General features: G+C 42.9%; 1 protein-coding gene across 4 annotated transcripts in view; it reads left to right on the plus strand.

The window, feature by feature from the left end:
* Positions 1 to 516: 516 nt before the first annotated feature.
* BLI (protein BLISTER) overlaps positions 517 to 27,708 on the plus strand; it is a 123,529-nt gene continuing 96,337 nt past the window's right edge. Inside the window, exons 1-5 of one of the 4 annotated variants that reach the window (XM_087682039.1) lie at positions 517 to 790; positions 884 to 1,069; positions 18,285 to 19,089; positions 19,220 to 19,674; positions 19,824 to 19,943. In XM_087682039.1, the coding sequence (XP_087538165.1) occupies positions 974 to 1,069; positions 18,285 to 19,089; positions 19,220 to 19,674; positions 19,824 to 19,943 (1,476 nt within the window). In that variant the 5' untranslated portion in view covers positions 517 to 790; positions 884 to 973. Of the gene's footprint in view, positions 1,070 to 18,284; positions 19,090 to 19,219; positions 19,675 to 19,823; positions 19,944 to 27,708 lie in introns of all 4 variants that reach the window. The other 3 variants (XM_087682041.1, XM_087682042.1, XM_087682038.1) reach the window with 3 other exon arrangements.

A 27,708-nucleotide genomic window follows, 5' to 3' on the forward strand; every position in this document is an offset into this window, starting at 1 on the left:
TCCTCCTTTGTTGGGTTGCCCAAAAGAAAGGTCCTAATGTAGTCAACCTTCTTTGTTCATTTTGCTTGCAAGCTATCCGATCGACACTTGGGAGCAATGCAAGTGTGGTTCTTGTTTGCTCTCTTGGTTGATATTTGGAGGGTAGGCGTCCCCTTGGTGGGTGTTTGTGTGCATGTGTCTCTTATCTAAAAAAAAAAGTCATTCAACTAGGACCAAACTTAGTCTCCAAATTGTCAAAGAATTGAAGGTTTGACGATTGAAATGGGTTTGGCTAACACCTCTTTGTGTGAATTGATCAGTACATCTAGATCAACTTGTTTTGTGTTTGTGCATAGCATAATAGAAACATAGCAATATATACTGCGTAACTAAGCTATTGAACTAGGAACAAATTTGGTCATTAAATAATCAAAGTGGAAGGTTTTAGGATTGGAATGTGTTTGGTGGACACATCTTAGTATGTCGATCTTGTTGTGTGTGCGCGCATAACAATGAGAGCGTTCGACATAAGGTGTATGACGTGTGGGAGGCCGACTGGGAGTGATTTGCCACATATGCGAGCGATTGCAAAATTGGGCTCTTGTGACGAGAGAGAGAGAGAGAGAGAGAGAGAGAGAGAGAGGTAGTGTGTGTTGCATCAACCCCGCCCGCCTATCTCACACAGCACCGGACGACCATCGCCATTGCTGGCGGCGGCGCCGTTGTGCGCCTTTGATGCCAGCCCGCACTGTTTTGCCCCTTCTGCGCAAAATTCCCTCATCGCAGGAGCACAGATTCCCTTAATCATCAGGTGCGCTCGATCTGATCCAAAGCTCGCTCCTGCCCGATCTTCTCACATTTCTCTGTCTCTGTACTATGATTCACGCAATCCGGCGCAGCACAGGCGGCGTCTCCCTTCCCAGCGATCCTCCCTTCGTCCCCCGCCTCGATCCAGGCGGCGGCCATCCGCCGCAACATCTAGACTGATAAGATCATGCCAGGCCCTGTTGATGCCTCTATGGATGCTTCCAAGATCACCTCCGCCTCTGCTTCCAAGAAGCAAGACCATCGTGAGGCTGGTCGCCGCAAGGTACATTCCGTTTTCCCTTTTGTCTTGCTCCACTCAAGCTCCTCATTGTATCTGCAGACAGAGCTTGGCATCTGTCTTGATGATGCCAGTTATTGATTCGTGTTAATCTCATACAATCATACCAGAAGTGCGTCGTGTGGCGCATTTTCAGAAGGAATATTTGAAGGGTAAGTAGCGCACGGACACCGTCAATATGATATAGTGACTCTTCCTAAGCTGTGAAACGATCTGGTTTCCATATTTGAGCAATGAAATCTATCCCTACCTCGACAAATGATACCAGGAAGCCTGATTTACCTGAGAAGCCTAAATCAAGCCCGGAGACTCCAAACCTTTTAGAAGAGTAGCCCTTTAGGGTCTCGTAGAGTGACTCTGTGTCATCCCAAAATCCAAGTGGGTAACAAGGGACTAACTAATTGCTACAGCAGTTTATTAGAGATCTGTACAAGTATGGGCTCTGAGAGACCAAGCATGAATTGGCACCATGAATCCATGAAGTTGCTTCATTGTCCTATCAGGGGCATTTATCTTCACTCCATCTTGATTGGCCTTGAAGAGTTTGCACCTCAATCAAGCCATAAAGAATTTGGCTCGCCTCAATATCACATTCCCTCCAGCACGTGGGCAAGACTCCCTCTCTGTTGATCCTTGTGACTTGGTATGAACAGTAGGAGAAGAAGACACGGTCATTGATGCACACGAGGATGATCATCACAATGCCTCTAGCAGTTACCAACAATTCGTTTTATCCTGCCTTGACCATATGCGTAGCCAATTGGATCAATTGCAAATCAGGCTGACACCTTTATTTTGCATCTGGTAGCTGAAAGATTGATGAAGTGCCACATCACAACATTTTATAGGCTGCGCTTTTGGGAAAACATTGATTCCAGCCTTTGCACAAAAGATGACTTGTTGCCCACGATCATCAAGACACAATCTGTTGCCCATGATTTGTTGCACACCATTTTCAAGTCAGGCCATGACCTTTCTCACCTTCCACACGCCTATCTTGCCACATCATTTGCCCTTGCTTGTCCCATTGCTTGCACAATGAATGAGCATGTGTATGTGGGTGGTGCCTAGGTGCATCACATTGAGCTGTTATGTTGGCAGGATTGCTTTGGTTGGGAGAACGACAGAGGTGATGAGGACTGTCATGATGATTACTAAGACTGCGAAGACCGGTATGAAGATTGCTGCAACCATGAGGATTGCTGCAAAGACTGTTGAGATCAAAAGGATCATTGTAAAGACGATTGTAATCACACAAATTGATGCGATTTTGATGTTGTTGAGGTGTGGACCGTGAATAGGACTCCCTTCCATCCACTATCACTTCATGTTTCCCTTCTCTCCTCCTCTGAAATGTTTGTTCCATAGTTCTCTCACATGGCACCCCAAGTGCAAATGCTTGTCTTGTCCAAAATTTTAAATTGAGCTGAAGTTGGAGTGGATGAATAATGCCCTCTAGTAATGCAAGATCGAAAGTTGTCCTCCGCATTTGACCATTGCCCGTTTTAGGTCCCGACAAGTGGTGCATTCGTCGGGAGCTGCCTACAGGTGGCGGTTTCGGTGCCTTGGTCGATTGGGACCTATTCTCTAGTGTATGCTAGAAACTAGTGAGCTAGACTCACAAGACCGTCAAGCAGAGCTCCAAAAGAAAGAAAGGGATAAACGAGCTAGACGGCGGGCGGAGATAAACAGAAGATACTCTCCGCAAAGGAGTGGTATAAAGTAAGGTGTTTGGGCATCCAAAAGTTGGGCTGTGCCCAGATACAAAAGTCGGGCTGTGCCTAGATACAAATACCAAATAATGGAATATTTAACCGAGCGCCTATTCGTATATAAAATAATAAATGTTTATCAAGCGCTTTAATAAAGAAGCACGCCTAAATAAATATTGGTGCCATGCCTTTAGTGATAAGGCGCACCCTCACATCTCTTGCATAGGGGGAAGACTATTTTTAAGATGGAGAGTAAAAAAGGGAGAGTCAATCCTTGTTACATCAGCTTCTACTATTTCATCCATGATACTCAAATCATCTTTGGACGTACTTCGTTTTTGCAAAATGATCATAGTAATGATGGTTCTAAGGCTGGTGCATCTAAGCTGGATAAAGGTTGGATAGATTTCATCAGTGAGTTTAAGGATTGTTTCGACAAAAAAGGCATGAGGATTATGTCAGAGTGCAGCGGTGCGGAAGCGTAGGACTGAGAGAGAGAGAACGCAGAGAGAGAAGAGGGAGAAAGAGACAGTGGAAGATGAAGATCTGCTGTATAAAGTGTGCTGTATACAAAGATATGCAGATATGTACATGGGCGTAGTGCGCTGGACTGTGTGTCTCCACCTCGACGATGCAACCTGCTGTTCACCTCGAAGTCCGCTGTAGTCTGCACTGTCTCCTGTTTGAAATCTGCGAACAGAGACGGAATCTGCACGTGCCACCAGTCTGTAATCTGCGAGCAGAGAAGTGTAGGAGACTGCTGAAAACCTTGGCTATTTATAGCCAGAAAACAAGGCGCCAGATTAAATGCAGCCGACTGACAGGACAGGTCGGACTACCATGTGGCAGTGAGACTGTGCAGTCCGACTGCACCTGGACAGAAACTGTCCGACTGCACCTGGTCAGGTGATGATCTCTAACACCCCCTCTCTGAGCCTGGGCAGGGCAGAAGCCTGAGGGATCTGGAATGTCTCCGAAGTAGAGCCCGGGGAAGTGCCTTCGTAAACAAATCTGCAAGATTGTCCTCCGTCTTGCAGTACTCCACAGTGATGGTCTCATCCAGAAGCTTCTCTCTGATGAAGTGGTACTGGATCTCTATGTGCTTCGTCCGGGCATGAAAAACAGGATTCCGTGCCAAGGCAATGCAACTCTCATTGTCACATTGTAGCAAAGTAGGACGAGTTTGGGGGCAGCCAAGCTCCTCCAACAATCTCCGAAGCTACACAGTCTCACATGTGGTGGAAGATGCGGCCCGATACTCCGCCTTAGTAGACGAAAGGGCTACCGTGGGCTGCTTCTTGCTACTCCATGAGATAACACCTGCACCCAAGGTAAAACAGTAACCTGTAGTAGACCGCCTCTGGTCCACATCACCGGCCCAATCCGAGTCGCTCCAACCTGTAAGTACAAGATTTGTACCATCTGTCCCTGCGGGATAATGAATCCCTAAATCAGACGTCCCCCTCAAATACCGAAGTATCCTCTGAGCAGCCTGCCAATGCACCGTCGGAGGTTCACTCATGAACCCTGCCAAGAGCCCAACAGCAAAACAAAGATCAATACGAGTGTTGAGAAGCCAAATCAAGGATCCAATCAACTGACGATAGCGGGAAGCATCCGCCATGGGAGAAGCTGAATGGGAAGTGGCCTTCCAGTTCAGATCCATAGGAGTAGAAAGGGTTCGACATTCCTCCATTGCAAAAGACACCAAGAGCTCCTGTATATATCTCTGCTGAGAGATGAAGATCCCCCTCGGAGACTGATAAATCTCATGGCCCAAAAAGAAATGGAGTAGACCCAAGTCTATCATCTCGAATGTCCGATGTAAAGCTGCCTTCGTCTCTTGGACCTTCTGCGCATGATCACCTGTGACAATCAAATCATCAACATACAACACAAAAAGCACACAACCATCCTCGGAAGTGTGAACATAAAGCTGCAGATCGGCCTTAGAACGCCGATATCCCAACTGTGATTGAAGGAACGAATCAATCTTCTCGTTCCATGCACGCGGAGCCTGCTCAAGGCCATACAAGGCCTTCTTCAACCTGTAGACTTTCCCATCTGAAGATCCAAAGCCAGGAGGTTGCTCAACATAGATTTCCTCCTTCAAATCACCATTGAGGAAGGCCGACTTCACATCCAACTGGTAAACAGGCCATCTCCTATGTCCAGCCAAGGCAAGAACAACTCTAATGGTCGCCATACGAGCAGTGGGGGCAAAAGTATCATGACAATCAATCCTTGGGTGCTGCACAAAACCTTTAGCAACAAGGCGAGCCTTGTGCTTATCCAAAGAACCATCGCTAAGGTATTTGGTCTTGAAGACCCATTTGACGCCAATTACCTTCTTATTCGGGGGGCGTGGCACGAGTGACCAAGTGCCATTCCTCTCAATAGCCTCCAACTCAGCTTCCATAGCTTTCTTCCATGGTGCAGACTGTAAAGCCTCCTTCACGGAGGTGGGCTCTCGATCCGGCATAACACGGGTCATTAAACAATAGTTAGAGCAAACAAGCTCCGTAGTATGTGCCTGGTGTCGCCGTGACCGCCGTGGACCATCCTGCGGTCCCCACTCCTCAGGGACCCCCTCGATCCCTGAATCACGGAGTGTGTCACGGGCTCAACGAGGAGGAGGCCGGACCTCCCCTCGTCACTCTCCATCAACTGAAGACTCTGGGATATCCACCGGTGGTAACTCCTCGGGGGTGACCGGTGGAACAATAGACTCTGTGTCAGAAACAGAATCAGAATCAAAAGGCACGGGCTCCAAAGAAACTGTAGCAGGAGCCCAACTCTCCCCTGGATCTCCAAGAACGGGATGCTCCTCACCTGTTGATATGGCCGGAACCTCCACAAACCGCACATCTCGACTAGTGTACACATCCCGCTTGACGGGATCATATAATCGATAGCCTTGGGACTGGGAGCTGTAGCCAACAAATACCTGTCTTCGGGAAGCTGCTTCAAATTTATCACGGTGAGCCTTGGAAATGTGAACATAGGCATCATACCCAAAGACCCTAAAGTAAGAAACATCGGGCTTAGTCCCAAAGTAAGCCTCAAAAGGTGTCATCCCATCAATGGCCGAAGTGGGGGATCGATTAAGGATGTGGACTGCAGTAGCCACAGCCTCGGCCCACAGAAACTGAGGTGTCTGTCGGTGCTCCATCATGGTGCGCGCCATCTCGATAACACTGCGGTTTTTCCGTTCAAGAATGCCATTTTCTTGAGGAGTGTTGGTATTAGCAAACTCCTGGTGAATACCTTTATCTGCACAAAAACGAGCAAACTCATTAGAAACAAATTCACCACCCTTGTCGGATTGCAAGGTCTTCAATCTCCGGCCTGATCGGTTTTTCTCAAAGAGAAGCCAATCCTTGAAGTGGGAGAAAGCTTCTGACTTCAATGCCAAGAAATAGGCCCATGTCATCTTGCTGTAGTCATCGACGATCAGCATGAAGTAGGAGCTTCCACGCAAGGACTCGTTCCTCATAGGGCCACATAGATCCGTAGATACAAGCTCCATCGGTGAAGTAGACCGCCGCGAAGCTGTGTGGGGAATGGCATCCCTATGCTGCTTCCCACGAATGCACGAGATACATGGTTGCTGGCTCACCACTATATCCGGCAACCCTCGAACAAGCTGTCCACGTGACGCCCGCCGAAGATAATCATAATTAAGGTGACCAAACCGAGCATGCCATAACTCTGACTGTGTGTGAGAGGTAAAAAGAGTAGAGAGGGCGGTGGAAGACTTCAATTTATAGATACCGTTCTCCTCATATCCGGATGATAGAACCTTCCTTGACCCACGATCAAGGACTCGCACCGAATCACTGTCAAACTCCACCAAAAGTCCAAGGGAGCAAATCTTATGAACTGACAGAAGATGATACCCTAAACCTGGTACATGCAAGACCTCGGAGGTATGGGTACCACCACGGCCATCTGGAATAAGCTGCATCTTATCCCGTCCTGCAATAGACGTTGAAGAGCTATCTCCAATGAGAACTTGCCCCCGCGAAGGTCGCAACTGGGCAACACCATCTAATGAAGGAGTCATGTGCCGGGAGGCACCAGTGTCAACAATCCACTCTCGAGCCGGGGGAGCCGTTATCGCAGCATTAGAAGCATTCGATGAAGAGTCCTCAATGACAGCTAGATGAAGAAATGCAGCTGATGAGGGTGCAGCCACCGCTCCAGAATCCTTCGTGTCCTTCTTGTCTTTGTCAGGGCAATTCTTCTTCCAATGGCCAGTCTTTCCACAAATATGGCATGTGGATTCTTTGTCCTTGTCCTTGTCCTTCTTTGACTTGTTATCCCCCTACTTCTTCTTTTGATCCTTCCCCTTCTTCTGAGAGGCTTGACCTGTCAGTGCCTCCGACTTGGAAGCATTCTGTCCCTTTAGTTGTTCCTCTTGGTCCAAGACCATAGGAACCAACTCTTCCCAACGAAGAGTAGACTCTCGCCTCGAAGCAATAAGGGCGGAGTAGAAAGTACCGAATCGTGGCGGCAACTGGGACAATAGTGTGATCGCCATGTCTTTGGAGGAAATCGGCTTCCCCGCATTTTGAACCTGCATCTGAAGTTGTCTAAGCTTGTTGATATGCTCCCGCAACGAAGAAGACTTGTTTACGGACAAAGTCCGCATCTGAACCTCCAAAGAAACCCGCTTCATAAGGGTCATCCGGTTGTACATCTGATCAAGCTCCAGCCATATCTCCCGAGCCACCGTCAAGTGCTCGATGTGAGCTATCACGGCTGTAGTACAAGACAGAAAAAGAAAGGAACGAATCATGGCATTCAGTTTGTCCCAGTGAGACTGAGCCTTAGCCAACTCCGCACGAGCATCGGAAGAGAGTTTGAACTCATCTCTGACCGAGGGCCGGTCGATCTCCTCCTGTACAAGCTCCGCCAAATCATAGGACTCAAGGATGGCCAACATCATGACGTGCCAGATGCGGTAGTTGTCGCCATCGAGCTTCTGATCTGCGGGAAGAGTCGGTAAGACAGGCACCTTCTGATCCATAATCGTATGGAACTCCAAGTCAATCTCTGTAGACATCTTCACCTGTAATGCCTTCACAAACGCAAAAGCAGCCCGCTCTGACTATGAAAACTCAGCCTGCTAGGGCTCTTCCGCGTCGTGAAACTTCTTCACCCGCCAGAGGCGATGAAAAAGCAAAACCTGCAATTGAAAGCTGAAAACTCAAACTTCCTCCTCGTCAACCAGGAGTAAACAGCAGCAAATCCACCACCTGGACTCCTTTCCTGCGTGCCCACGCTTGCTTCAGCCTTGTTCCGAGGCGCAACCCTCCTGCCTGCCCTCAAACGTTGAAAACGCAACCTTGTGTCACGATAGAAACTCCTCTTCAGGTTGGTTTTGCGCTCAGTCAGCCCTTCAACACTGCTCTGATACCATGTCAGAGTGCAGTGGTGCGGAAGTGTAGGATTGAGAGAGAGAGAACGCAGAGAGAGAAGAGAGAGAAAGAGAGTGGGAGATGAAGATCTGCTGTATAAAGTGTGCTGTATACAAAGATATGCAGATATGTACACGGGCGCAGTGCGCTGGACTGCGTGTCTCCACCTCGACGATGCAACCTGCTGTTCACCTTGAAGTCCGCTGCAGTCTGCACTGTCTCCTGTCTGAAATCTGCGAACAGAGACGGAATCTGTGCGTGCCACCAGTCTGTAATCTGCGAGCAGAGAAGTGTAGGAGACTGCTGAAAATCTCGGCTATTTATAGCCAGAAAACAGGGCGCCAGAAAAGACCTGTTTAAATGCAGCCGACTGTGAGGACAGGTCGGACTGCCACGTGGCAGTCCGACTGTGCAGTCCGACTGCACCTGGACAGAAACTGTCCGACTGCACCTGGTCAGGTGATGATCTCTAACAGATTATGCCATGGATATAGTGCCATGTATTACTGCATCAAACAGAGCATTGTATAAAGTTGGTGCAGCCCAATGGGAAGGGACTTTGAGCTAGGTGAATGAGTTACTAAAAAGGGGGTCTGATTTAGCCTAGTCCCCAACCCCCTGTGCAACCTTCGATCAGATGATTGATGAAATCTTTGTAAAGCTTAGGGCTTGGATAGAAACTTTTGAAATATTAGGGCTTTTTTGGAAACTTTTTCAATGACATGATTGTATGCTCAAAGAATGAGGGAGTGTAGTAATATTTTGCATTAGTGTTTGCAAAACTTAGATTGCATGATGGTTACTAATGGTGCGTGCCCCCCCCCCCCCCCCCCCCCCCTTTCCCAAAAAAAGAAAAGGGTGATTTTTGTGGGTACATTGTCTATAGTGGATGGTGCCTAGTTGTCCATGTCCGACGGACAGGTTAACTCGTCCGATCTGTCCTGCCTAGTACGACACGTCCAATCACGTCCGATGGCATCCAATGGAAATTGTCCGACTGTTTTAAGTGCCTATTTGTGACCATTTGGGGTAAATTATAGGTGTTGTTTAGGCTTATATTCTCTGCCTTTCTTTCCCTCTCTAATTTCAAATTCAAATTTCAAGCTCAACTTTTAAGCTCTCTATTCTCAAACTCTCTCTCCTCAAGCTCTCCTTCACCATATCTCCACTCTGCCTTCACTTTCAAGCTCTCCATTGGCCATCCTCTCTATCCTCAAGCTCTTAATATGTAAACTGATAGTATAAAGTCTCTAAAGGTTTAAAGTGTATTACTTTGAGTTCCAACATTCAGTTTAGGTATTTTATTTATATGTACAAATTTTTTCATCGGACCTAGATCCAAGATTTATTAGTTCGATTTGTACCGTATTAGTATTGGACGGTACTAATCGGACGCCGTCGGACATGACAACCCTGGGATGGTGTATTCATGCTTCTTGCTATAGTGGAAGCAATTTGTAGCTAGCTTCATTTGAGGGATTTGCATGATGTTTGTGGACAATGAGACATGCAATGGAAGCAATGTTGGCCTAAGTGTGTTTATTGTGATCTTGAGCATTGTACTCTCTCTTATTCATTAATACATACAATTATTGTTGGCCCAGATGTGGAGTGATTGTGTGATTAATCAATAGAGAATGAAAGGTGATAAATAAATTAATCGATGCACAGTGATACTCAATCACAAATGAGAAGCAATATATTAATGAATAAGAGAGAGTACAATGCTCAAGGCAATCACAATGAAAATGCCACACTTGAGCCAACAAGCAATAGAAAGCAAATAGTGAACTTTGTAAGGAATGAAAGAGAGAGCAAGAACATATGAACTCAAAGAATGAGGAAACAAGCCATGGAATCTACATCTTAAAGGATGAGAAGAACAAGTACAAACCACATGGGCAATAAAGGACCACTTGAATCCTCCTTGCCTTTCTTTATCCAAAGGATTCAGGTGTGCTAAATAAGATAATTAGGAGGAGAGGAGCACTCAATATGTAGGCAAAAGAAGAGCCAATGATAGCAATAGGTCGGCTGGTTGTAGGTGACACTAAAATCACATGTCATATTAGAATGGGGAAACCACCACCATAGTATATACATCAATGATAAAGAAAGAGGATACCCAAGCAATGGGTGAGGCATTACCAAGGTACCTTGGAAAGACACTGATATCGACGTCAATCACATTGATCCTTGACCACATAGAGTTGAAAATAGCTTCACTTAGATGCTTTCTGAACTAGCTTTGTAGAAAGGCTATCATGACCATGGATTGCACAAAATTGTCAGATGAAGAAACGAACTCCAGGCGAATGGTGTCTAGCTCCACTTGCTCTCAGCCATATAATGCATGCTAACATGCTTTGTCTTTGGATAATGGGATTACCAACTAGTGCTATTGTGCTATGGTTATCGCAGAAGATCAAAATCAATATGGTGTAGGGAAATTGTAGCTCTACCAGTGAGCTCCTTAGATAGATGACCTCTCTTACTATTGGGGATGCTTTAGAGCCTTTGTCATGAGGACATGTATTTTTGAAACCTCACGTAACATGTGGATTAATTTTTAATCACATAGTTAAGGAAATGTTGCACATGTGAGGTGAAATTGGGGTTAGAGTAAATTTACGAGCTCGGGACTTGAGGAAATTACGGGATATTAAAGGCAAAAGTTGTCATAAGTTATGCCGCACATGTACTTGGTGGTATCTAGTGCTAGTTGTTGGCCTAGGTCATTTATTTGGTTATAAGTGTTAGTTGGTGACACTAGGGAAGTGGTGGTTAATGGTACCTAACACCAATGTGATGGTCAAAGATGGCGGAGAGACACTCGGGAAGGGAAGTTGCCTAGCCAATTTAATTATTGGCCAGTCAGATTATTTTTCAGGGCATCGAAATAATTATTAGATTAATTTTCAGTATTTGAGGACTGAAAATTAATATTTAATTATGGATAATGCTGGAAAAACCATTTGGAAAGGCTGCCACTTGTCAGAAGTGCCCATGTAAGATTGAAAAACGTCTTTAGAGGCTGGAGAGAGGTATTTTAGTGTATTCAGTCTGCAAGAGAGAGGGAGATGTTGTTGGTCTGGTTTGCAGCCATTGGAGGACCTTCTGAGGCAGCTAGGGGTAGGAGAAGACCAATCAACAGCAGATGACAGCATCTACAGGCTGTTGAGATAGGGCAACAACAATGAATGACTGATTTTCTTTAGTTCTTTGCATCTACAAGGGCAGCAGCAGTAATTGACAGATTTTCTTCAGTTCTCCGCAAAGAAAATCTGAATTCTCTCTCCCCTCAGCATTCTCTCTCATCTCCCAGCCTTTTTACAGCCTTGCTCCAAAGATTACAACGTTGAGATCACCAAAGGTTGAGAAATTTCAGGTTTCTCTGCTGTAAACCCTAATCTGTAGAGCAGAAATTAGGGTTTAGCAATAGCCTCGGGAAGCGTGCCAGAAATTGGAAGCTCCAAGACTTGGATTCAACAGGGTTGGAGTTGTTTTTAGCCTATTCAAGTGGAGGGACCAGCAAATAATTGAATTTGGGGTATTTTCCATCTCCATCAAAGCGGGTGAAGGCCAATTGATTAATGAATGACTGATTTTCTTTAGTTCTTTGCATCTACAAGGGCAGCAGCAGTAATTGACAGATTTTCTTCAGTTCTCCGCAAAGAAAATCTGAATTCTCTCTCCCCTCAGCATTCTCTCTCATCTCCCAGCCTTTTTACAGCCTTGCTCCAAAGATTACAACGTTGAGATCACCAAAGGTTGAGAAATTTCAGGTTTCTCTGCTGTAAACCCTAATCTGTAGAGCAGAAATTAGGGTTTAGCAATAGCCTCGGGAAGCGTGCCAGAAATTGGAAGCTCCAAGACTTGGATTCAACAGGGTTGGAGTTGTTTTTAGCCTATTCAAGTGGAGGGACCAGCAAATAATTGAATTTGGGGTATTTTCCATCTCCATCAAAGCGGGTGAAGGCCAATTGATTACTCAAATCAAAGGGCAAATCAGATTGAAGACTTGCTGGTCATTTTGAACAACAAGGGGAGTTGAAATACCGAAATGGATTGGGAGAATCCCATTGCACATCAACTTTTTCTTTAATTAAGTTAAATAAATACCAAAAGGGGCACCAGTTTTGGGGTCAACAGGGTGTCCAATGTACAAGATTATATGGTAAAGTATACTTTTCAGTTTTGTGAATTTGTTAATTGCTGTAAATAGTGCTTATTCAGGTTATTTACCACCGTATCCAAGGAGGAAGGTTGTGGTTACAGCCTCTTGCTAACTATTGGGCTCAGAGTGCATTTGTAAACTATTTTACTCTCCTAGAGAGTTTGCAACAGCCATCTTGGGACCGTTTTTGCTGCATTTACAGAAGTCCTTTCTTGTTTTACCTGCATGTTCTGTTGCTAAAGGCAAAACATCATTAAGTACTTACTGTTCGCAAGCATATTGTAAGCAAACTCAATTAGAGGAAGATAACGCTTCTAGTTAGATTGCCTATGGGAGACATATGTCTGTAGTATATCCTCCATGGTTTGATTTGTCCTTTTGGTCTATCCATTAGTTTCACGTTGTTTTGAGGATGATATGGACAATCAAGTTTTTGATTTTTGAAAAAAGTGTTTACTAGAAATGGCCGATAAACTTAGGATCTCAGTCATTGACCATTTCATTGGGCAAACCATAAAGTTTATAAAGATGTTCGACAAAGAGACTAGTCAACTCATGGCTTTTCACAATTATCTTTGTATTAATAAATCGAGCCATTTTCGTCAATCAATTGACTGCAACCTAGATTGCATTATGACCTCAATTTGTATGGGGTAATTCTTCTTCAAAATGTATAGAAGTGCTAATCCACTTTCTATTCGAAATTCGTAAAGGATGTAAGACCTGTGCCTGTCTGTGCTGTTCAACTTTATTAAGCTAATACTGTGGATACTCAAGCACATAAGACTACTATAGTCTTAATATGTGGCCAATAAAAGTATTGAGTAACCAAGGCGAAAGTTCGATGCATACCAAGGTGTGCAGTGCTCGGCCTCGTGACACTCATTTTTTCTTGCAGATATCTTGATCATTGAATATACACACTTTGCCTTATTTAAAAAGTAATCTATTATGAATGTAATACTTTTCCACCATCTTTCTCTTAGTAGCCAAAATTTGGGCATCTAGATTACTAAAGCTTCCCGGGCTACTAGATTTTGCTTGAACTAGTTGCCGGATTTTACCAAAGTAGAGGTTATTTTGCCAATGCCCTTTGAGAGAAAGATAGAAATCAGTCAAGATTTTGAAGAAGGATAAGACATTAACTTTTGAAATTCGACTAAGAGCATTGGCAACGATATAAGTTGTGCCCTTTCTATAGCAAATCTCGAAGTAAAACTCTTGCATAAGCTCTATCCATCTCGCCTTGCGACGATAGGGATCGGGCCAATCACAAAGGTACTTTAATGAATGGTTGACCGTCCAAATAATAAACCGGGTGTCATACAAATAATGGTGCCATACTTTAAGCACATGGATGATTGCCAATAATTCTCTCTTGAGTGGTGTATCGTGTTTGGGCACTGGTGAGCTTACGGCTCTCAAATGCGATAGGTCGGCAATTCTAATAAAGAACAATGCCTAAAGCACGATCTCTTGCATCTGTATGAATCTTAAAAGGTTTATTTCTATTGATAATTTGCAACATCGGTGCACTAGTAACCAACCATTTCAATGTTTGAAAACATTGATTGAGCTTACTAGTCCAAACAATCGGCAGACTAGTGTGCTTCTTTTTACTTCGGATATCCTTAAGCAAACGTGTCAAGGGTTTAACAATATGAGCATAGTTCTTTATGAACATATGAAAAATCCCAATAAAACCTAAAAGATTTTACTTATCTTATGGTCTTTGGAATAGGTTAATCAAGTATTACTCGAATCTTTTAGAGATCAGTCTAAATGCCATCAATCGAGATGGCATGACCAACATATAACAACTCTGTGCGAAAAAATTTGCACTTAGATTCGGAAACAATTGGTCTTGTCTTCAAAGACGTTAGATGATATGTACATGTTTCGCATGCTCCTCCAACGAATTACTATAAATAGGATATCGTCGAGGAAAACAACTATTCGCTTTTCAGGATATGGAGATGAAATAAGTCATTCATCATTTGTTGGAAAGTTGTAAGAGTATTAGTTAATCCAAAGAAGCTATCTGTATATGATGTTGATTGGACTGAAGATTGATTTTGACGAAATATTGTGCACTACAAAGCTAATCTATAAGGTCATCCATCCTAGACAACAGATACTTATTCTTGATGGTAATCTTATTGGGACCTTTGTAATCAATATATAAGCGTATGATGCCATGGGGATTTACTCGGCTTAGTAAAACACTTGGCTAGGTAGTCTTAAAGTTACCTAGCTATCTCGTTCTCCTATTTTTTGGCTAAATCAATAAGGTTGCCAAGAGACAGGATAAATTGGACATCGTCTTGATCCTATGGTCTAAGGTTTATTGAGATGGTGAAAGTCCGTCAGGTAGTTTCCAACAGAAAGACGTCAATATATTCATGTAACATCGGATCCAAATACTCACATTTGAATTTGTATCAAGATTGTTATTAAAAGGAATTTAATTACATTGCGAATTAGATGATTGAACTTTTTTAATAAAACAAATATAAATAGTAACACTTGGATCCAAAAAACATTCACTATATTTCAATGTTGAAATCATATGTACATTATTTTCTATGATTCTAGAGGGTAGATAATCCTCGATTATATGGAAATGACCATCAAGTTCAAAAGAAAGTACATGATTTTTATAGTCAGTGTATAAAGAGGAATATTTATCAAAGAACTATGGCATGCTAAGAATGACATTGACATGTTGAAGGCTCATATGTTAGAAGTCCATAAACTAATGGTACTATTGGATCGAAAGATCCAAATCCAGTACCACTTGATCCCAATGATTCACAGTAGGGCCCTTCGCATATTGGGCATGATAAACTCGTTTAACATGTACCGTGCAAAGCTGCAATTTTTGTAGCAAAGCTGCAATTTTTGTAGCAATTAAGAAAAAAGGAAATTATGAGTAGAGCCATTACCGAACAAAATTGTAACTTCTTGGCTATTTATATACCCAATGATCTTTAAAGGTCATGTAGGCCAAATACAATTTTATTAATGAAACTACCATTGCAACTACTTGCATTAACAAAAGCAATATTTGCCCCCTATGCATGCCTCTCTTGCTAGTAGTGATACCACCCTTAACAAGATAAGGGCATACCTGTAGCCATGAACCATCATGGTTTTGTGTATGTCATTGGATCTCACATCTAATTGCAGGTTGGTGCTCTGATACTAGTGAAATGTCCTCCGAGGATCCAACTTGTACATAATACATGACACAAGCCATATCCACAAATAAAAGGGAGTGGACATCAGACTCACCTCCGAGCCATAGAGCCAAAATGCTCACCCCCGAGCCTGGAAGCTAGTAACACTCCAGGTCATGATCACATCCCAAGGGTTGGCGTCCCATACCACTGACCCACGCGATCCGTGGTGTACGGATGCGTTGGCCAAGAGGCCAAGAGTGAAAATTACACAATGAATGTGCACAATAGGGCCTTGAGTCCTATACATAGGGCTCAACTGCCCTAACCCCAAGTGTTCTTAGTTCATGTGTACTAAGTCACTTCATAGCCAACATGACCAATGCTACTAGCACCCATCCAGATTCCCAGGGATGTAACAGGAAGACTTTGGGGGCTTGGCCTTTTTGGTGTCCTTTTCTTTGAGGAATATTCTCACGAAGCAAAGCAAGCTATTCTACTTGAGCCTTTTGTGTCAGCCTGACATTGCTGCCCCATCTCAATCAAGAGTTGCTCTAGTGGAGAGTTCAAGGTTTGGCCTTTTTGGCATCCTTTTTTAGAGGAATGTTTGAAGGAGTCTCTCTCTCTTAAAAGGCATGATAATGTAGGCAAATATCCGCCATTTGATAGCAAAGGCAATCTTGGGTCGATCATCGAGTGCACTTATACTTGGATGCAGGTCGAAAAGCCATCCAAGAAGTTGTAAGCTTCTTTTTTGACCATGCATTCGATCATGTGTTCTATATAAGGTAGTGGATAATGGTCTCTTTTGGTTGCCACATTTAGTTTCTTGTAGTTAGTGCGTACTCGAATTTTGCCATTTTTCTTGAGTACCATGATGGTGGTGGATGATATCCAATCCATATGCTCAATCTCATAAATAAATCCTACTTTTTGTAATTTCTTGAGCTCTTTTGGCACGTGGTGTGTAAAGACACAAAAATAATAAAGCAAATGTCTGATACAATGAAATTGTTTGTGATGTGATGAAAGGCAACAATCCAAATTCTTGGTCTTGAGCTCAATAACATTCAACTGGATCTTGGGACTCTGTTAGACTGATGAGCTGATTATGCATTCACTCATGCATGAGGAAATGCAGGCAGCAGGCTGAACGCTGCTGGGAACTGCCAAATTGCAGCAGTTTACTGACAGAAAAGGCCAGCAAAATGGCGTGATGGCTGGCTGAGCTGATGGATTGAATGCAGGCTGTGAAATGTGGGAAGAAAATTGCAGGGTTGAGTGCTAACTGGTGGCAAGTGGCAGGCTCCAAACTGACAATCATAAGGTTGAAGGATGAAGTGCCCAATGTTGTGAACTTCATTATCATAGGGCTGTGAACTTTATTGCGATCCAATGCAGTCATGCCTAATGTGCCTAGTCTACCTAGACTTGTGAGACCGTCACTCATCTGTCCAGTCATATCACATGGTCCAAGTATTTTTGGGTGCATGTGACTAGCTCCACTCATGTTGCATGGTCCAACTGCTACTGCATACATGCAACAAGCTTAACCAAAAGAAAAGGCACGATGAGCTGAACACAAGCTAAGCATAAAATACAATATATGAGCTTGGAAGACAAAAATAATTCAAAATGATGCTGCAGAGTCCCAAAGGGCACATGTGCCTGAAAGGCCCAAAGAATGGATAACATAAAGGAACAATCAAGTGAAGGAAGAGCTCCTAAATGTCTAAGTGATGGGGCCCGCAAGCAAGATATGACCATTATTTGAACTTGATAGGGTGCACATTGTATCATATTTTGTGTCACTATATAGTTTAGGGTTTTTGATTAATGTACATGTACCTTAAACCCTAGTCCATACATGGTAAACCCTAATGTGTACGCAAGGCTCACAAAGTTCTTTGTTTGATGTGGGAAGTTCCTTGGTATCCTAAGGTGGTGTTTACACATCTTGTCCTTGGATTACTTGTTTGACTCTGCATGCTAGCTGATTTCAGTATCCTACAAATAATTTCAGTTTTTCTTTGTTATCATAGAATAATGTTAAGAGTTTGGTACACTAGTGAAGTTGTGAATTTGGAGTGTTAAAGTTTCTCAGTTTAGTCGCATTCTATTAGGATTCGCTTTGCTTTTCTTACTTTTCATTTTGAGATAATACATACCCTCCTGAATGTCCACAAGGTGTGGTTGGGGGTGTAGCCAAGTAAGCGAGCAAGAGCCATGCTGACAGTTTTCCTATGCATAGATAGTGCCACTCCTAAGCCAAATGAACAATGGAGCTTGATCACGCTTGGTCCCTCCGCCTTAGTGACCCTACCAAGGCGCCAGGGTAAATGACTGGTTAAATGGCAAGAGCCCAGGAACATGACTACATGTGAACGTGGGTTTTTGACCAAGCGACATGCCCAACAAGACTTGAAACTAAATCTCATGATTATGAGCCAAAGCGTTGACTGCTAGGCCATCGCCTTTGAGGCTTGTTTTCCCTTATTTTATGCAACGAGTTCAGTATAGATTAGTGGTGTCAAATTACGCGGCTATGTCTGTGTTGCATATTAAAGTTTGATGTCTACTGCTAGGCCATCGCCTTTGAAACTTGTTTTCCCTTATTTTATGCAACGAGTTCAGTATAGATTAGTGGTGTCAAATTACGCGGCTATGTCTGTGTTGCATATTAAAGTTTGATGTCTACTGCTGTTTTAGTTGGAGGAGTATCGAAACAGGAAGGCAAAAGACAAGAAAACTGGGGGAAAAGGCAGGACAGATGGGAGATCCTTGTCAAATGAATTACCTGAGGAGGCTTCTCTTGCTGAGCCTAGACATAATCCGGTTGCTGTAAAAGGACTTCAACAGGAAAACTTTTCATCTGCAGATATGCTTAATCATGCTGTCAATGGATTGGTTGTGGAAGGTACAAAGAAGCCTGACAATGAACATTCTGTGAATGAAGAAACTCAAGGATTTGTCAGAAGTTCCAATGAAAGTGCAAACTCTGCCAGCAGAGAAAAGTCCTCTGAAATTGTATGGAAGGTTAGGAACTCCTCTGGTGCTGCCTCAGACCAAAGGTTTTACAGTCTGGCTGATAGCATGAATGGCACTGACAGCAAGTTAATGGTGGGTAGTTACATGAACAGTGTACAGGGTGGTACCAATGAGTCTGCCAGCGACACTTTTCTTCAAGATGGGTATTTTCAGAATAACAGTGAGTTGGCAAGCAAGGTTTTCACAGATGGAAATAACAACTTAGATGAAGCTCTACAACTTCAAAATGGACCGTTGTCTTCATTAGGAAAGAAAAATTATGACTCTTGGCATGTGTCAGGAAGCAATTTGGATTCTATTCATGGCACAGACCTTTCGTACAAAGAAGAGTCTATTAAACGACAAGGCTCTTCAGAAGCTAGACCTGATGATGCATTCCACAGTGGGCATGACAATGTGAGACCAGTGGGATCTTTATTTGGTTCAAATTCAATTTCTGCACTTTATCCAACAGAGCAACAAGATGGTAATGTACAGAACTCCTGCTCATTTGGAAGTTGTTTCAAGCTTTGCATTCCTATTGTCTTCCCTATAATGCTGATGGGGGGTCAAAGATGTACAGTAAAGTCATATGATAATGTTGGCATAATTTTCAGGTGCAGCAAGCTCTTCAAACATTCTGGGTGGCAGCTCAATAATGCTTCAAAATAATGAAGCAGCTCCTTGGGAAAAAATTAAAAGAGAGCAGCCAAATCTTTCTACGGATTCAAATGCCATGAATCTGGGTATGTCCACAGAACCATCATTTTCAAACATGATATCTAAACATAATTTGAGGAGGACAGAACCAAGTTTTCTATCAAGAACAACTGACAGACTGACTTTTACACCCTCTACTTTGTCAGTTTTTCCAACTCCTAAACATCAATCCTTAGCTACTGATCTGCCTCCAGCTACTTTTAAGCCAGAACTGGGGAAGCCAACTCAACAGAACAACTTACCTGTACCTTCAGCGGATGCCATACCAAGGCGGCTTGATGTGGGGCCTCAAAATCTGTTTGACGAGGCTCAACGAAAGATGGAAAGGAATGACTTTGCTTCGTTGGAGCAGGTATCATAGGTTCTAGACCAACCTGTTCATTAATGTGAGTCTAAGTATCTCAAACTAGAATGCTGGCTGGTCTTAGCAATACTGTACCAGAGAACTATTCAACTACTTTGCTCTATTTATTGACTGCTGGCTGTTTTTGTTTGTCACAGCTTATTGATGATTTGACACAGGAGAAGTTTTCTTTGCAGCGAGCTCTAGATGCAGCAAGATCTCTAGCAGAATCCTTGGCCCAAGAAAATTCTGCCCTTACTGAAAGTTTTAATTCTCAGGTACTCTTTTATATGATCATGACAGTGTTGTGTACTTGCTAGGCAGACTGAATGTTTTGAGACAGAAGGCCATATTGTGATTCACGTCCTATGAGAGTCAAAACCACAACGGAGAGGTTCTACAGTAGTAGGTAGAGGCTTAAACTTTATCTAAGAGGTGTGGTTTCATATATCAATTGCTAGGGAAAGGGGCAGTGTGCTTTGCAGGGTTACGTAGAGGAATGCAACTTAATGCAAGGAAAAACTAGTGGAGAGCAAGTGCATTGTAAATCAGCTAGAATAGGGTTTTGTGTTGTGGGTAAAGGCAGCCGCCTATTTATTAGTTACATTGACGGTACCCCCACCGTGTATTAGTTACCCGCACACCTGTACACTGCAGGTGGCGAGCACCCATCACTGTCACTTCATTCTTTATTCTTTCAGTGACATTTGAATAAAGGGAAGGCTAGTTACACATTGTGACTGTTGGAGTTCCCACATCTCTCTCTCTCTCTCTCCTTCCACTATAGCTCTTACTTCTACTCTGTGCTTCCACTTTAGGTGTCACTCCTTTCAACTGGTTTTAGAACCATCTTCCTTGAGAGCTCAAGCCCCGACCCGGCATCGCTTCAGCTTGTGGAGAATACCTTTAACGCACAGTTTTAATGGTAGCCATTGCTTCTTCCATTCTAGGTGAGCTTTGATCTCTTGCTTCCTCCAACTTGTATTGTTGGCTTTTTCTAGGCCATGGGTAGACTTGTTTAAGTCCCTTGAGGTGCTTTCCCAAGCCTTCAGCTCCTGGCATTGCTCCCGACACTTGGCAACCTTGTGGACTCTTCCCCGACATTGATCTTGTGATTCTAGGCATTATTTAAAGCTCCCGTGATCAGCCATTGATTCATAGTTTGTGACAATTTGTTGTCATATAGTTCAAGACAGCACTTACCTCATTGTCTGGAGGTCACTTATGCTTCCCAGGATGTCTATTTGATGTTGGATCATCTGGGGATGCTATGCTTATGTATTGGAATGCTATGGGACTGATTTGAGCACTCATTTGCTTAGTTTTATAGAGGTTTTTTTACTGCTGTAATAAGTAGGGCTGAATACTATTTTATCAGGTATCTTATATGCCTATTGCCATTGGATACTTCCCGAGCACTTTGGATGCTACATTGAGATATACCATTGATCTTACATGCTTGGCTATGCTTTTTGCTCTTGAGCTGAAATTGGAGCTTTGACTCTTGACATTGGTTGTCATTCATTGTTATGTATGGTCATTTGATGCTATAGCAAGAGCTTTGTAAGTTACTTGGGTTGGATGCTCCCCTCCCAGATATATGCTACTTGGATTTTGGATGTATGGATGCCTTTCACATGTGTTTTTTTTTTTGGGAGCTTTGTTTGCCCGTCCGATGTTCGATGTTTATTCCAGTGGAAGCCATTGCTTGACACTTGGATGTTACATTGAGCATTTGGTTATGCAGTTAAGCTTGAGGATCTTATAGTGAGACTGTGGGACTTGGTGACATGTACATACTCTTGTCATGCTTTATGTATGCAGTTGATGCTTAGTGGGCTAATCTGACATTACCTTTGGGCCAGCACCTATCTTTGTCACACTGATGTCAGTGATGTATGCATCTTGATTGATGAGCTTCCATCACATTGCTCAGTTAGTTGTGCCTTTGGTTGGTCTCTTTTGTTATCCATGAGACTTGCTCTATGTATGATGGTTATGCCTATGGGATGTATCTCAGTTAGACACATTGATCCTTTGATAATTCTCGGTATCAGTCACATATTCACTCACTGCGAGTTATAGCTTTCTTGGTGGTTGCAGTTTGTCTTGTATCAGTGATTGTCCCTCTTTGACATTGATTTCTTACTGTTGTACTTCATTTTCAATATGTTGTAATTGCAGTTTATTGCACTATTTATGCAAGCAGTCACCTCCATTTGATAGTCTTTTGCATTGAGTCTGTGGACAACTCATTATTTTGGCAGTTTCCCTTATTTTTAGCTTGATCTGCTGGTAGAGGTTTTGGGACTGATTTACTGGTTATTACAATAGACTGTTTTGCTCTTTTGTGCATTTACTTAGTCTTAGTATGGCTGGTGGTTCCAATGATAGTACTATCTTTAACATTGATAAGTTGGATGGAACCAACTATAGCTATTAGAAGACCCAAATCTGGTAAGTTTTAGTGTAGAAAATGCAGGTTAAGCCTTTGAGACATAAGGGCGTCAAGCTTGAACGTATTGACATAGAGGATTGGGCTGAATTGGATGAGCTATGTAAGTCCACAATCACATTGTCCCCTCCTAAGCAGGTTTTCTATAATGTTGTCTTTGATGGGCAGTCTACATGGGACTTATGGGATAAGATCTACAATGTCTATGACAAACAAAGTCTCGCTTTTCAAATGTATTGACTGTAGTAACTCATGGATCTTTGCATGAAGAAGGGTACTTCCATGTCAATCCACTTAAATGAGTTTCATTTCATTCTTAGCCATTTGTCTTTGTAGGGGATTGAATTCAAGGGTAATTTTTTCCCTTTGTTTCTCTTGGTTATACTATTTGAATCATGGGATACATTTCGTACTGCTATGTGTGTGAACATATCTACATATGGGATCAAGTTACAGGATATAGAGAGTGCACTCTTGAATGAAGAGGTTAATAGAAATAATATTGATGCTTTCCACACCTCTCATACTTTCACAGTTAGAGGTAATAATGGTAGGAGTGGTAATGACCATTGTGGAAGAGACTCTCAGCAGTCTCGTTCTTAGTCACGTGGACAGTCTTGCAGTAAGTCCCGTGGCCGTGAGTCCTCATTGTCTTGCGATTATTGTGGGAAAGTAGGACATATTTGGCCAAAGTGTCATAAAATGCACGAGGACAAGTGCAAGGGTAAAGTACATGAAAAAATGATGATCGTAACATTGTTCCTAGCAAGTCCAACGTTAAGATTCAAGAGATTAATGTTGTGTAGATTGATTTTGATGATGATTTCATACTTGCAGCTTCTTCTCTTGATACCTCACAATTGACTAATGCTTTGTCAGGATATACTCGGTGTTGGTTGATAGATTTAGGGGCTTTCTTTCATGTGACCCCTCATAGAGAGTGGTTTCACTTCTATTGCAATATGATTGGATCTATGCGTTTGGGTAATAACCTAGCATTAGAGATTGTTGTAATAACCTAGCATTAGAGATTGTTGATATTGGTGATGTCCATCTGCAACTTGATTCAGGTAGCCCATTCACTCTCCATGATGTATGTCATGTATCAGCTCTCACGAAGAGCCTTATCTCTGCTGTGGCACTTTGGATGATACAAGTTATGTTGTTTCTTTTGGTGATTTCTAATGGAAGATTACCCATGGGAATTTTGTCATTGCACATGGTGCTAAGTCCAATACTCTCTGTCCCTTGCTTGTATTTGGGTCAGTTGATTATATTTTGGCAGTGGATGCAGTTCCACATGTATCTCTTTGGCATCGTCGCCGTCGGCACATGTTCTTGAAAGGAATGAAAATGCTTACGTGTTTGCAATATCTTTCATCCCTTGATTATAAGTGCTTTGAGTCTTATGATCATTGTTTATATAACAGGCATACACGTAATATGCATAAAAAGTTTGGTATAACATGTAAGGGTGAGCCTTTGGCTCTTGTTCATTCGGATGTATGTAGTCTCATGCCTTGTAAGTTCTTAGGTGGCGCAAAGTATTTCATTACCTTCATTGATGACTATACACATAAGGTTTGGGCATACCCTATCAAGTAGAAATGTGAAGTTTTAACTACATTTCAGTGTTGGCTTACTTTGGTTGAGAACTAGTTTGGATATAGGTTGAAATGCCTCAGGTCAGATAATGGGGGTGAGTAGGTCTCTAAAGCCTTTGAGCAGTTTTGTGACGAAAGGAGTATTAAGCGTCAATTGACTGCCCCATACACCCTATCCCAAAATGGTTTGGCTGAGCGTATGAATAGGACAATTCAAGAGTGAGTTTGCAATATGCTTAGCCAGGTAGGTTTACCACAATAATTTTGGGTTGAGGCAGTTACCGCTACTGTACACTTGATAAATCGGTCTCCATGTACTTCTCTTGACTATTAGGTTGTAGAGGAGATATGGTTTGGAAAACCTTCCTCATATGCTCATTTGCGTGTCTTTGGTTATGAGGCTTTTTTCCATGTTCTCAAGGATAAGCGCAATAAGTTGGATCCTAAGTATAGGAAATGTATATTTCTTAGTTATGGAGATGTAAGAGAGATAGGCTATTGCCTATGGGATCCGCAGGCTCGGAAGTTTATTTACAGCCATGATGTTGTCTTCCATGAAGAGAAAATGCATAAGCAGCTTGAGCATGCCATTGAGATACGCAGGGTGATATTTCAGGAGGAGCCTTCTGCTATTGTACAACTAGCTAGACAGCGTGTAACAGAGCGGTTGATGCTTCAGTGGCCCAGGTTCCTAATGCTCCACAGGATGTATAGGCTCCAAGCATGTTTTGAGGTGGTCTACTAGAGATAGATGACAACCTGCGCGGTTTGAGTCTCGTAAGGATTTTGTTGTGGTGACAGATGTTAGTGAGCCTCTTATTTATGATGAGGCCATGTGCAGAGGTAATAGTCACTCTTGGGAGAGGGCCATGTAGTCAGAGTATGACTCAGTGTAGGGAAATCATATGTGGGATTTGGTTCCTTTGCCTAGCAGAAAGCGTGCTTTGTTATGTAAGTGGATGTACAAGTTGAAAAGTACCCTTGGATGCCCTAAGCTGGCATACAAGGCTAGATTGTTTGCTAAGGGTTTCAAGTAGGAGCATGGTGTGGACTTTGATGAAGTCTTCTCTCTTGTTGTGAAGATGATTACTCTATGCTTGGTACTGGCCTTGGTTGCTCAGCTTGACTTGGATTTTTATTAGATGGATGTTAAGATGACTTTTCTTCGTGTGGACTTGCATGGTGAGATTTATATGGAGCAGCCTAAGAGCTTTGTTGAACTTGGCAGGGACTACCTAGTGTGCAGATTGAGAAAGAGTCTTTATGGCCTTAAGTAGGCACCTAAGGAATGGTACCACAAGTTTGATGCTTTTATGCATTCACAAGGATATTCCCATAGTGATATGGATCTGTGTTTATACACAAAGAAAGCTAGTGATAGCAGCCTTATGATTTTGATACTTTACGTGGATGATTTGTTGATTGCTGGGAGTGCTCATAATGAGCTGGATGCCTTGAAAGGTCAGCTCAAGAAGAGCTTTGAGGTAAAGGACATGGGACATGCCTCACATATTCTTGGGATGTGCACTACACACGATCGCTCTGAGGGGCTCCTTTACTTATCATAGGAGTATATCCAAAAGACACTTGAGTGGTTTCATTTGCAGGATGTTAAGCCCATTGGCTATCCTTTACCTTTTTATGTGAAGGTTAGTCAAGCCGATTGTCCGTAGTCTAATGAGCAGAAGGTTGAGATGGCCAAGATCCCTTATGCATCCACAGTGGGTAGTTTGATGTATGCCATGATAGCCACTCATCGTGACATAGCATTTGCAGTGGGAGTAGTGGCATGCTATATGGTCACACTTAACCGACGGCATTGGGATATCATCAAGGGTATCATAAGGTACTTGAAGGGCACAACAGCTATGTGCATGTGTAATGGTGGATAGGATATAGGAGTCATGGGATACATTGACTTTGATTATGCAGGACATGCTATAGTAGGAAGTCCACCTCTAGCTATGTCTTTACCTTTGTTGGAGGTGCTGTTTCTTGGATGTCTAGGGTGCAGAAATGCACGACTCTATCTACTACAGAGGTAGAGTATGTTGCAGCCACCAAGGCTTGCAAGAATGCTCTTTGGTTAGGTCATTTGGTGGTAAACCTTGGTATTACTGATGTGGTTACTACATTGTATTCGGATTCTATGAGTGCTATTCAGTTGGCCAAGAATCCATGCAAAGACGAAGTACATTGGGGTGCATTACCACTTTATTAGAGAGGTTGTCGAGGACAAGTCCATTGAGCTTGTCAAGATCTCAAATGACCAAAATCTTGCAGTTCTGCTCATTAAAAGTCTCTTAGCAAAGCATTTTGCCTTCCTTAGGAAGTTGATGTGCGTTGGATGAGATGACATTTTTCCTCATCCTGTTGTACTTATGTACATTTGTACTTTATCACTTCTTTTCTTGTTCTTTCTTTACTAGGAGTATTTTCGCCTTTGAGTGAGAGTTTGTTGGGGGTAAAGGTGCCTGTGCTTAGCCGCTCGTGTGTTGGGTGTAAAGGCCCTTTACGCATCTCTAGTGTATATATTACTTCACATACGTAAACTCGTGTAAGTGTACCGTACCCTAAGTATAAATACATTCTTTTATTCTTTGTGTGCACCACACTGATACACACCTATTTGTCGACTCACTCTCACTATCTCACTGTTTAGCACTGTTCAGTTCAGTCTATTGAGCACCTCGACTATTGTGCCTGCCCTCTCTATGTGCTTCCGCTTCTACTCTACAAATTGGTATCAGAGCCATTGAGTCACAAACAGTCGCAATCGGTGTACAGGCACTAGTTGTGATCAGAAATAGTCGTAAGGCTAGGCTGCAGAGGTGACAGTGCTGTTAAAGGTGCGTGTGGATAGATTGATGGGCTGACCAGCTTCGCGGCAGGTACAAAGGGGACAAACTCAGTCGATAAGTGGGCGACAGTCGCTGTGAACGAGCGTGCGGCCAAACAGGCGGACAACATGTGATCAGCTCACGATGTGGCAGGTGGACAAATCTGCATGTGGCGATGGTTTACGGCGTGTCGGGCGACAACGACAATCGAAACAAATAGTAGATGGGGTCTAGCAAGACGACGTGATGGACTGAAAGTTCCACGATTTGCATGCGACATGGCTGCACGGGCTGCCGTCAAACGGGCAGGTCGACAGCCCATTTTCTTTATTAAGAAAATTTCACTTCATTTTATTTTCTCCTCTCTATCGGGTGTTCACATATACAAGTACAGAGTACAAATTTGTGCAAATCTGTTTCTCAAAATTTGGGGCTTTTCCTAGATTTGGTGGCAGACACATGATTCAGTGATTTTTGAACCATAAATTGCAGACAATGAGTGCATGAGTCTCAGAAACTTTGGGGATTTTCCGATTCAAGTGAAATTTTCGCTTGGTTGAGCAAATTTCTTGGAAATTTATGCACTCTTGGACCTTGAAAATTGGGGCTTTTGCAGAATTCGTGAAATTTCTGCAACATTTACCCATACTTGATGCTTGGGAAGATACATTGATGCAATTAGAGCAGATTCATTGCAAAAATTTTGGGGCTTTTCACATTGGTGATGTATTTTGAGTTGATTTGAGACTGGATAGTGAAATTTGCAGCAGATTCACTGCTGAGTGGGAGTTTTTTGAGCTTTGAATGCTTCAAATGTTGAAAAAGGGCAGCTTCTCTTGGTATATGTATTGCTGAATACTCAGTATGCAATGAAACAGTTGTAAATACAGTATTTGGGTCATTGCATTTGGGTATTATGGTGATGTATTATTGATGTGGGAGATGTCTTTAATGCAAATGTATCAGATTTGATTCATGAATATGCTGTAATCAATACTTGAGACTGAAATTGCAGCTAAACATCTGCTTCTTGGACACCTTGGAAGCACAAGAGTGTGTACTTGCTTTTACAATTCAGCAACCTTGTATTGGTTGAAAGCATTCAGCCCCTTATTGCAGTTGTGTATTGCTGAAGATGACTAGC

The sequence above is a fragment of the Lygodium microphyllum genome, chromosome 7 (assembly GCF_053477565.2).
Source record: "Lygodium microphyllum isolate KBCC chromosome 7, Lygodium_microphyllum_v1.1.10, whole genome shotgun sequence".
In the NCBI taxonomy this organism is placed as follows: Eukaryota; Viridiplantae; Streptophyta; class Polypodiopsida; order Schizaeales; family Lygodiaceae; genus Lygodium; species Lygodium microphyllum.